Source organism: Macaca fascicularis, chromosome 3 (assembly GCF_037993035.2).
Source record: "Macaca fascicularis isolate 582-1 chromosome 3, T2T-MFA8v1.1".
In the NCBI taxonomy this organism is placed as follows: Eukaryota; Metazoa; Chordata; class Mammalia; order Primates; family Cercopithecidae; genus Macaca; species Macaca fascicularis.
The window spans coordinates 98,646,532-98,658,850 of record NC_088377.1 but is presented as its reverse complement, the minus strand read 5'-3'; the positions used below and the strand labels follow the sequence as shown (position 1 = coordinate 98,658,850).

The 12,319-nt window shown below is 41.5% G+C and overlaps 1 protein-coding gene across 1 annotated transcript in view; it reads left to right on the top strand.

The window, feature by feature from the left end:
- Positions 1-10,144, top strand: part of ITPRID1 (ITPR interacting domain containing 1) — a 117,596-nt gene extending 107,452 nt beyond the window's left edge. Inside the window, exons 12-14 of the mRNA XM_045388992.3 lie at positions 7,382-7,509; positions 8,273-8,384; positions 8,852-10,144. Of these exons, the coding sequence (XP_045244927.2) occupies positions 7,382-7,509; positions 8,273-8,384; positions 8,852-9,163 (552 nt within the window). The 3' untranslated portion in view covers positions 9,164-10,144. The remainder of the gene's footprint in view (positions 1-7,381; positions 7,510-8,272; positions 8,385-8,851) is intronic.
- Positions 10,145-12,319: the final 2,175 nt, after the last annotated feature.

The following is a 12,319-nucleotide window of genomic DNA, read 5'->3' as shown; positions in this document are numbered from 1 at the left end:
TTAATCTTCATTTTACAGGCGGGAAAACTGAGGAGTAGAACCATACATTCATATGTCTAAGGTTATAAGCATTAACACATCTGTAACTCATCTCCAGTTCTAGCTGAGAAGTTCTGTGTCTTAAATTTGTTTAGCTGTATAATCTTGCACAAGCCATTTAATATTTTTGTAAAATATTTTGTAAAAATATTTTTGTAAAACTGACACAGGATTGTTTTAGGATTAAATAAGATGAACCCTGTAAACCACTCAGCTCAGCATGTGGCACATGGAAAGCTCTAGGTAATGTTAATTGTGTGGGTATGTTACTCTTATAATCAATTTTTGTGACTGTTTTGCATTGTTCAGGTCTTGAACTTAGAGCTTCTCATGTCAAATAGAGAGGCTTTTGGTCACCTTTGCTGAATCTATTGAAAGGTGGACCCTACAGTTACTGAGGACTAAATGGCTCCAGCCTTCTCTAGCCCTTGATTCATCAGTAAGTGTTTAATGAGCCCTTCCAGTTTCTCCTTTTTAGCAAGTTTTCAAGGCAAGAGATGATCTAGGCTTTCAAGGCCAGCCATTGATTAAAAAATTAAGACTATTGCACATAAAACCACTTGTATAGTGAGTTGAAAAGGTGAGGGGGCTCGCACAGAGAACGTAGGTAGAGCAGGGTGAAGTGGAACCATGATTTACTGAGCGCCTACTGTTTGGTGCCTGCAGTTACCTTCCCATTCTCTTAATTCCACAAATATTCAGTGAGTGCCTATGCTGACCATTTTCCATTATGTCATTTAATCTTCATTTTAATCCATTCCATAAATATTTGTTGGGCTCCTAATATATGCCAGGTCCTTCTTCTTTTACAGACAAGAAAACTAGAACTGAGAGAGTTTAAATAATTATCTCAATGCCTCCTAATGACTAAGTGGGAAGTCCAAATTCAAATTCAATTTGAGTAACAGTAAATTGCTTGACACTACAGTCCAAGCAAAGAAGTGTCTGACTTTAAAATATCTAAATCTATATAAGTGTAAAATTAACATTACAAAGTGATTATTTGAAAGATAAAACAAATTACTACTTGGCCTTTCAACGTATGAAAATTGCCTTACATAAATGTGATATAAAGTGATTACAGGAAAGTTTAAATAATTTATCAGATCATTTTTTAATTGCAAGACTCCCAGGCATTTGGAATATTTTTATATGAACCTAATATTAGTCAGAGTTGAACAGGTAAGAGAAATCTTCATTTAGGCATAGTGCTCAGTACTAGGTATATTCTCCAAAAGTTCAGTGGAAGAAAAGAACAAGACCTAATGTATGCTGGGTCCTTCTTGAGTATCAAAAGACCTTGGTTCAAGTCCTGGATAACAGTAGGGTCGTCATCACCATAACTATCACCACCACCACCTACCACCACCATCATCATTATTATCGTCATTATTTACATCATTTGTTGAGGGGATTTTAAATGCCCTAAGTAAGTGGTTTTCAACTGGGGATAATTTCCCACCTCTGAACTCCTAGATGACATTTCACGATGTTTTGAAATATTTTTAGTTGCCACAATGGGAGGGGGGTGGTTGCTACTGGCAACGAGCGGGTAGAGGCCAGGAATGCTGAAAAACATCCTAAAATACACAGAACAGCCACCACAACAATGAATTCTTTGGCCCAAAATGTCAATAGTGTCAAGGCTGTAAAACTCAGCTCTAAGAGAATAAACATTTACTCGATCACATAGTTTGTAAGGGAAAAATGTTAGGGATGAAAGATAGCTGGAGAAGGTGACATTTTGAGAGGCCGTATGGGGAAAAATATTAAATCCTAGAATTAGGTACTCCAGTTTCGACAAAGAAAGACTGGTTGTTGGTCTAACATAGGAATGCATATCCTGAAGAAAGATTATTTTTCTAATTTACATTTAAGACAAGCATTACAAAGATTTTAAGTCATATTTAGTTTTATATTTTGTTAAAAATAACAAAATTGTGTTCAAAACTCCAGAAGAAATGGTTCTTCTAGACATATCCAATTTCATTCTTTTAGTGTAAATGCTATAGATGTTTATTCCACAATAAGATACTATCTAAATTTTGTTTACATCACCACTCTTAAAAACAATATAAATAATTTATTATTTGTGTTCAGAAGACAAATAACAAACATATATTCATAGACTAAGAAGTGAGACATCTATTGCATCAAATTGTCTTTGGGATGTACTATCACTTAATTTATTCCTTAGTATTATAATTAGGTATCTATGGCAACAGCTGTATCTTGAACAATAAAAGCTATATCTTGAAAAAAGAAAAATGGCTAACACAGCCTCCCATGACACAAACTGAAAACACGACCTACCTAATGAGGTTCTTTCATATAGCTGGGGTGCCTTGGACAAATCAGTGCAAATAAAAGAGGTACCAGGGTTGAGAGTGGCTCAAAAGTGGTTCTGACTACTTGCCAGAGGGTGTGTAATCTATCAGGCAAACCACAGCATCCAGAGACCATGACTGGTCAGTAGCACAGCCGAGTAAGACCATTAGTGTAAAAGGTTTGAGAGTCTGTGAGGTACTGGGGGTGTCCTGATGAATTTGCAGAAGCACGGTTCTGGGGATTGAAAGTACGAGTGGGCATCTAGCACCTGGGAGCAGATTCGCAGGTAGAAGGATTGCAGCTTCTCAGAGGAAGGTAGGCTGGAAAGAGTAAGAGGTGGCCCTGGGGAAACAGGCACAGGAAGCTACAGCCAGATTCATCATGGTAAGGATATTATTTAGAATAGGAGCAGAAGATTAAACTTGGGCCAGCTCCAGGGTGACCAAGTGTGGACCCAGCTCTTCTTATTCCTCGTGCCTAGTGTCAAAAGAGGGCTTTGGGTGTGAGTAGCCCCAGCTGTTGTGGAGAGATTTGGCAGCTGGAAATAGATGTTCCTCCTGATTTGACACTTTGGCATATCAACACTTCTGCAGAAAACAGGGAGGTTTTGTGGCCCATTATGCTCAGTAACTATCCTCAGACGTGGGTAGATTTTAAACAAGTAGGAGTTTGAATGGGTGTGAGGGCCACCATCCAAAGGCTTCTAATGCTTTGTCTCCTATTGCATTCACCTTCTTTCCTCTTAGAATTTGCAATTATACAAAAAAAAGTACTTTTATATCCAGTTGATTTGGCATCATACACCTGCTGAAATGGGTGCTATATAAGGTTTTACCAGATGACAATGAATTTCCCTTTATTTACATCCAAAGAAACAGAAAAATACACTCAAAGGAAACAATTCAAACATACATGCGTATACGTGTGCATATTTATACTTCTATGCAGGCATCCATATGTGCACAGACACATGTGCTGGAAAGCAAGTAGAAATAGGGGATTGCATTCCTCCATAAGAGGAGACTGCTTAAAGACATTTAAAGCACAAAGAGAACAAGTTACTGCATGCAGCAGCATCTACTATGAGTGAGCCTGGGTTTGTAATGCCTGAAAAATATTCCGAAGAAAATTGGCTTTAAATTAGATGCCAAGTGCTAGACATGGCTAGAAAATTTATTTATGAAAATATTAACAGGAAATAGCTCTTGAACCAAGTGAAGATTATAAGCAGAGGTGGACATCTCTTAGAAGACAATGGGAGGCCGGGCATGTTGGCTCACACCTGTAATCCCAACACTTTGGGGGACTGAGGTGGGTGGATCACCCGAGGTTAGGACTTCAAGAACAGCCTAGCCAACATGGCAAACCCCATCTCCATTAAAAATACAAAAAAAAAAAAAATAGCTCGGTGTGGTGGTGTGTGCCTATAATCCCAGCTACTCAGAAGGCTGAGGCAAGAGAATTACTTGAACCCATGAAGCAGAGGCTGCAGTGAGGCAAGATCATGCCACTGCACTCCAGCCTGGGCAACAGAGTGAGTCTCCTTCTCAAAAAAAAAAAAAAAAAAAGGATGAAGAAGAAGACAATGGAGTTCTGAGCAGATGTTGAAACTAAGAGCAATTTTACGTAAAGGACTTGAAGACTCAAAAACATCCTTATCTTACCCCCCTAATATAGCAATAGCAATATATAACACTGTAGAGAAACATTTGACTAACTGATAAATGCCATTTTTCTGGCCTCTTTGGGTTTTCTAGGGTAATGATTTGTTGATGTTGATATAATTAAATTTTCACATATAAGTGAGTTCTTTGCAATAATTTGTTAATTTAAAAAAATGGTTTTTTGGTATAAATAAATTGTTATATATAGGTAAATTCTTCAGGATAATTTGTTAATTTTAAAAAGTGTTAATTCAAAAAAAATTCCAGAAAATAAAATTAGATCTATCAGAAATAAGATTTCTGAATTTTAGAAGTACTTCCATATTGTTTATGATTTAGTTTTAGAGAAAAATAAAGGTATACAAATAAGGAAAAGTAATATGAGCATATTGGAAGTGAAAATTCATTGTCTTTTGGTGATGGTGCTCTTACCATTGAAGTTAAAATTTGTTTCAATGGGTTTGGGTCAGTAGAGCAGAACTTGCATTTGGCATTTAGGTTATAATCAAGCCTTTATATTGTAAGAAAAAGAAGAAAGAAGAAGGAGGAGGAGGAAGAGGAGGAGGAGGAGGAGGAGGGGGAGGAAACATTCAAAACATTCTGTTTTCGAGGAGTTTTATTTATTTATTTTTCTTACCTACAGTTTTCTTTATTATGAAATCATTTCTATACTTATTCTAGGGCTAAAATTTTTTTTTCGATATTTCCAAATGACCAGAAGATGGCACCGTTTCAGAATCTTCCGCATCCCTCCCTTCTCAGAGAACAAACACTCCATCAGTTATTCCCAAACCCAAGCACCCCAATCTTATGCCTTTCAATCACAAAAGGCTGCCCCAAAATAACTAGATGAGCATAAAATTCAGTGTTTATGATGTTCAGCCTATTTGAGCACCACACTTCCATGACCCTGGCGTCACTGTCCCTAGAACTTTGAAGTGAATTTGAACCAGTTGGGAAGTCTTGGTTACCTGATAGGAAGCTACTAGAACCACTCAAACAGCCTGCCGCTAAGGGACAAGCAACTTATCCTTGTGTTCAACTATATTGTGGTCCCTGCTGTGACTCAGATCTTAGAAGAAAAGAAATGAACCAAGAGACTTGGGTTTGAAATCTAAGTGTTACTTTTTGACCACAGACAAGTTAACTAGCCATTCTATGTCAGAACATGTATCTATAACAGATGCCCTTCGTGGTCTCCAAGATCTTTTCTGGTCTTAAGAGCCATAATCTAGCATTCCTGCCAACATCAGTATCGCTTCAGAGATCCCCTAACTGGTTCAAATTCACTCACATTGATGCAAGAGTAATTGGGGAGCTTTACTATGCAAAATATGTTATTCAGTATAAAAATTAGAGGATAGAATCAAAACCAAACTCCCAAAACAAAATATGGAGGATTTTCAATATAAGAACATTACTCTTAGGAAAGTATTTTCATTATGACAATTCTGGTAAAAATAGCCATCAGGCTGCCAGGATGTTGGCCATGTGGTTTAGAGAGGAAAGGTAAGAAATCTGGGACTTCCTAGAAACAGGGCTAGAGGAGACCACCTAGCTGTAAGGTTGGTCTCCATGGAAGGAGGAAGAAGAGAAGGTTAAAAAGAGCCAGGCTGCAAAATCAGTTTCCTTTAAAGAACATCACAGAAGCCCCACAGCATGTTCTCTGTTCCCATCTCATTGGCCATTGTCTCTGGAAGGAATGCTGGGAAATATATATATTTTTAGCTAGACACATGGCTGCCTCTAAAGTATTCTTGTTAACAAGAATAAAGGGAAAGATTGTGATAGTCAACTAGCAGCCTCTGCTGAGCTGATTTTGGGAAGGGGTCCAAGCCTGTGGGTCGGACAGAGATGGCTTTAGGGCCCAACAAGCATTAATATTACTCAAATTCAGATGGTTAGTGGCCCTGGAATTCTGGGTCATGGATTTCAAAGCATGATCCAACCCAGGATGCAAAACAAAGGGGATAGCTGGTAAGAACTCAGCAAGTCATCAGAGTGCCAGCAAATGGACTGGGCTTGGAGGTGCCAAAGGTAAATAGCTTTAGTTAAAGCCATGAAAACAGATTGTGTTCAGAAACTACTGACAGTAGGGGAAAGAGCTGAGCTCCACTTCAATTTGTGCAGAGGTGATTTGGGTATTCTAAAGAGAGAATAAGGGAGGGTGGAGAGCAGGGACTCAGTAGAGCCAGAAAAGTGAAAAATCACAAAGAATTGGTCCATGTCAATGCCATTAGACCAGCTGTGTTTGTGAGCCAGCAGTAACTGAAGTTAGGATTCTGCCCTCCAAGAGACTGGGGACAGAGGCCCAAACCTTCCAGATGATTACATTTCAAAGGAATGGCTCTCAGGTCCTTGAGAGAGACGCTTGTGAGTTGTAAGAAATACATATTTACAATTATAATCAACTTTTAATAAATCCTCTCAGAAAGGGCCTATGTCAGGTGTTGGCAAAAGCAAACAGTAAATTTTCCTGGCAGCCTTCAGATTTCTCAGGCAGGCTTTTTCATGGGGAATGGGGAGGCTGAGGTCATCCCAGGGACACAGCCCTGGTCTGCTGGAGCCAGACTGGAGGGTGGTCAAGTCTGTTAGTGGAGAGTTCCGAAGTTCTCAGGGGCTGCAGGAATATATTTAAATTAGAAAACCAAGGCAAAGGCACAGCCTGAGAGAGAAAGTCAGATTTAAAGGATGACTACATCGGCAGCAATGGGAAGGATTAAAAGGGTAGACGAAGTTCAATTCTAGACTCCAACTCCTGGAGATGACAGGATGCCCAACCTTTGCCTGCCTTCCTCAGGGTGGGCTTGTTCGGTGGATGAAGCTGATCCTGCAGATTCCAACATCCAGGACTGTGACTAAGCAGGACTAAGACTAATAAAAATTATTCTAAGCAGATTTTCTTTAATCAAACACATACCAGCTGAACAGATGTGTTCAATGTTATTGATACTCAGAGTGACGCAGTAGCCAGCACCAAAGTTAAACAAGATTAAACAGACTCAACTTCTCATAAACCCTTATGCTGGCCCTTCCCCTCCTCTCTTCTACCTACATCCTTGCATCCCTACATCACCTAGGCCTCCAGAATGCCTTCCAGCCTCTGGGACATAACGATTGTCACCCAAAGGCCACCCAACAACAGCTGCCCTTCTGTCCCAGATGAGCACTGTCACTAGTTGTTTTGTGAACCCAAATATTGGGCTTTTCCTATTCCCATCCCCTTAAATTAGCAGTAGGGCCTGTTTGCGAAAAAAGTGAGCTCAAATGGGAAGACAGGCTCCACCATGGTGAGCTCTTGCAGAAGATCGGAAAAGACTTTCTTCTCAGTTCTTTCTCATTGTTCTCAGTGCACAGTCCATGAGATGGAAGCCGTGAAGACGATATGCCAGAGTTTCCGGGAGTATTTAGAGGAAATTGAACAGCACCTTATGGGACAGCAGGCCCTCTTTTCCAGGCACATGTCAGAGGAGGAAAGGTAATTACCTAAGGGAGCCATAAAAGTAAGTACCAGCCCACACACGTGGAGCAAGGAAGGTAATCAGGGCAGGACAGATGAGCACCCTGGAGCAGAGCTAATGAGAAACCAGCCAGCTTTTCCTTTGCTTTCATGGTCTTGTTCTTGCTTTCTCTGTGGGAATCTGTGAGAGCCATTTGCTAGATAGCAATACTTATTCCTTAAGTCAAGGGCTATTGAGAAGGTCAAAAGGCAGGCAGTCAGGGGCATTGCCAGCAGGATGTCTTTAATCAATGGGATGGGGCTCGTGCAAATGCAAATGTGAGGAGTTAGAAGAGTTTCAAAAATCTGCATTATTTTCACATAGATTGAAAACACGTCCCAAAAGTAGATTCGTCATTCATTGCCTGGGGCTGGGGATGGAAATCGGGTTTAACTGTAAAGGGAGGGGCATACAGGTTCTTCTTGGGGAAATAGAAGTGTTTTAAAACTGGATAGTGGTGATGATTACACAATTTGGTAAATTTATTAAAAATTATTAAATTGTGCTCTTAAAACAAGGGAACTATGTTATACTGCAATAGAGTTTATTATTTATTTATTTATTTTATTTTATTTTATTTTTAAAGAAGACAACCTTAGCAATGTCTGCAACTGACACAAATAAAGATGACATTCTCTTTTAAGAAACTGCAAAGGAAGAACCTATATTATGAGGAGACAATGGAAGAGTGCACCTGGGAAGGATTGTTAAATTTGGTTGTTTTCTATTATTTACTTGCAGGGAGGAGGCCGAGCAACTGCAAACGTTACGTGAGGCCCTGAGGCAGCAGGTGGCAGAGTTGGAATTTCAGTTAGGAGACCGGGCTCAGCAAATCAGAGAAGGGATTTTACTGGTATGGGTGATGGGGTGTGGAATTTGACTGTATCCAGCCTACCACAGGAGAGGTGCATTAAATGAGAAACCCGATTGTGCAATCATTTCAGAATCTAGGTTTACATGCCAACGCCTTCATTTTAAGTATACAGAGAAGTACTTTGGTTTGCTCAAGGGTCCACAGCCAGCTGATGGTGATTCTGCATCAGAATTCCATTCACCTGTCATGCCAATCTTCCCCCTGCCCTGTGCATCATACAGAAGTCTTATTAGCCCATTTTCCAAATAAGAATAAGAATCACAGGCACAGTGAAGCTCATCTTTGGAGCCAATATAAGCTAAGTCACTATCAGAATCTCCTGCTGGCTCGAAGAGCCCATTCTAGAGAACTGACCACCTCATAATGCCTAACTCGCAAGTTTAAGTAAGCTGTTTGGTGCCAATGGGATGTGCTGTTTATTCTTTTCCCTCTTGTTTTCCTTTTAGCAGCTGGAGGTTCTCACAGCAGAGCCACCTGAACACTACTCAAATCTGCATCAATATAACTGGATAGAAGAAAGCAATGGCCAGACTTCATCTTCTAAAATCCACCCAGGCATGGCCCCAAGGACTGTCTTTCCTCCCAGTGATGGCCAGCAGGCTCCCTGTTCAGGTGGGACCCAGTTGGCTGCCTTCACTCCACCCACCTTGGAGAACAGCACCAGGATGTCTCCTTCATCATCAGCTTGTGCAAAGTTAGGTCCAACCCCTTTGTCAAATTGTCCTGTTGGAGAAAACGATACAGATGTCTTCCTCTAGATCAGAGCAGCTTTGATTACCTTCATACAAAATGTAAAGGTCCAGAATAGATGTAGCAAGGAAATTTCAATTTTCCCCAAGGAGAAGGGTCTGCCAACCGATTGTCAGCTATAGCTTTCATATTCTACCCTATGGTTAAACCCAAGAGGAGTTTAGAATACTTTAATATTCATTCAATATAGAATAACTGATCACCTAGTCTGTCCCTGGCACAGAGTATGCAGCAGTGACTAAATAGTATACAGTCTCTGCCCTGCTGGAACTTACAGTGTGGTGGGGGAAATAGAATTGCAAACAAAAAGTATCTGAGACAGATCTCAGTCAATATAGAAGTTTATTTTGCCAAGGTTAAGAATGTACACCCAGAAGACAGGTCTGTGCCTTTCTCCAAAGATGATTTTGAGGACTTCAGCATTTAGCGGGGAAAAAGCTGCTAATGGGGAAAGAGGAAGACATTTTTAAAAGGTGTGGGTACATAAGAGGCAAACAGTCGCCTTCTTTTGGGTCTGATCAGCTTTTCTCTATGCAAGAAGGGGAAGAGGAACAGTCACTTACGCATTCATCTAGCTCAGTGGATCTGCGATTTTACAGAAGGTAAAATAAACATAGGGCAGAGGAAGCAATCGGATATGCATTTGTTTCGGGGGAGCAGAGGGATGGCTTTGAGTCCTGTTCTTTGTCCTGCAGCTGTGAAGAGAAGCTATCAATGTACTTTGTCAGGATAAAATTCAACAGAACTGTTTTAGACTAAAGATTTTAGGGCCCACAAGGAGTTTCCCTTGTGAGGGAGGTATGTAGCTTTTAAAAAAATCTTTGTAGCTATCTCATTTAGAAATAAAATGGGAGGCAGGTTGCCTGATGCAGCTCCCAGCTTGACTTTTCCCTTTTACTTCATAATTTGGGGTCCTGAGGTTTATTTTCCTTTCACAGAATATAACATGTACATACATTTATTATTAAAAACTCTGAAGGAAATAACAAGGTTTTATGAAAGAGAACACAGAAGGGAGCCTGATTTAGATTAATGTTCAGACAGTCCTGGTTGAGGAAGTAACAACAGAAGAAGGAAGGAGGATCCAGGCCTCAGAGGTACCAGACTGTCCAAAACCCTCCAGTCAGGCAGCCGGTGGGAGTACCAATGAAGCGCCTACTGTGTGCAGACCACTTTTTTAGTGCTGGAGACAGTCATAAATAAGACAGATGGACTTTCTACTCAGAAAGAGTTGGATGAAGAGTAAGACCGAAAACAAACAAACAAACAAACAAAATCCAACAAGCAAATAATTACAATCCTGAAAAGAGCCTTAGAAGACAGTGTGATAATATTGCAAAGGGAGATGTGGCGTGAAACTGTACTGCATTTGTCAGGGTGCTTGTGGAAGGGGAGGCTTTTTAGGTAAGACCTGAATGGTGAGGAAATGGAAGCCAAGTGCAATTTTGCAAAAGAACATTCAAAGCAGAAGCAGTGGAAAGTTAACAGGCCACCAGATGTAGAGACAGCCAGTGCTGCTGAGTGTGGTGGGGCATGGGGATGGAGGGAGGGAAAGGCTGAGAGGGAGTCGGGCAGACTCTAGGCCATGGCCAAGTCTTTGCACCTGAATCCTTTTTCCAAGGGTAATGGAAAGCCACTGTAGGTTTTCAGCAGGGTCATCATATAATCTGATTTATGTTTTAAAGTCATGCTGGCTGCTTTATGGAGAAAGCATCCCTGGGGGCCTAAAGCAAGGCAGAGTGCCCAGCTAGGAGGCTGTTGCTGTCATCCCCGAGGTGAGAACCAAATGTCCTCAACTTGCTTCTATCCAGCCTTGGAAGTTTGTGAGGCTCCCACCCCAGTGGAAATGCAGGGAATGGCACACAAAGGCCAGAGGCACTGGGTCTCTAAGGAATGGGGAATAGATGCAGAATGGAATAGTCAGGAAAAGTTGCTGGGAAAAGTAATGCCATGAGGGAAGTTTATAATTTGTATGAAAAGATGGTCAAAGGAGAGGTCACTTCCTAGCAAGTAACTTCAGAAACTAATTAAACCACCCACTAGTCAAAACCATCTCACGTCCTGGTTGCACTCTTCCTCTTCCTTGCTTTTTGGAAAGTCTTTGACTCAGTGGGGCCTTCCTACCCTTGGGACACCACACTGTTTTATCCATGGACTTACATCCTCAGAGTGTGGACATCCCCATTCTGTCCTGAATTCTCTTTTCTTTCTCCATTCCTCTGTCCTCAGCGTACACACAGACTCTCCAAGCATCTATGAGCCTGATTCCCAGCTCTCTCCAGTATGCCAGCCCAGCATTCCCTACTGTCCACATGACATTTTGACGTGGAAGACTTGGCTGTATGTCTCACTCGTAGCTAAAGCTGACCTGGTCATTGCCCTGACTCAGTTCATCTTCCTGATCCTCTCCGTAAGTGGCATAGCCTTTCTCCTTGGTGCAGGCTGAGCGCCACAGTGTGCATGGTCTCCTGCCCCTCTACCCTGCCCTGCTCAGTTGGTCAATGACCACACCAGTGCTGAGTGTACTACCAAAAAATACCTCCCAGAAGTCCCCTTAGAACCAATTACCTGGCGACAGTGCAACATAGGTGCCGCCTAACAGCCTCCAGCCGCTTTCTCTCCAAACTGCACTGGCCTCTGCCAGATTGGGCTCCCTTAGCCACCAAGTGGGTCATATTTCCCGGACCTACAGTGAATACCCAGAAAGTACTTTTAGAATATCCCAGAGAATGAGAGAGAAATCACAGGATCATACTTCCCAGAGCAGCCTTCCACCAGAAATGAAAGTCCAGGCCTTGGAGTTATTATGCCCCTCTCCTCGCCCTTCACTGCCTCATTCCTTTTTGCCACATCCCCATCTTGGCTCCTATGTCATAGCTCAGCTTCCAGCCAAATTGACTCCTGATGCATTGCGTTTCTGCCTCCAAATCGTTTCCCTTGCTAAACTCCTAAGCTTTTACTCTTTACCCAGATCTGGCTTTTGACCTCCCCTTCTCCATGTAAACTCCAAGCTCTCATGCAGTTTATCCCTTGCTCCTTCCCTGTAACACCTACGGAATGAAAAGGAACACCTGGCTCTAGGATGTCCCTCACCTGGCAGCCATCTGCTTTACCAGTCTCATTTCCTGCTCTGCCCTCAGATGAATCTCCAATTCTATTCCCCT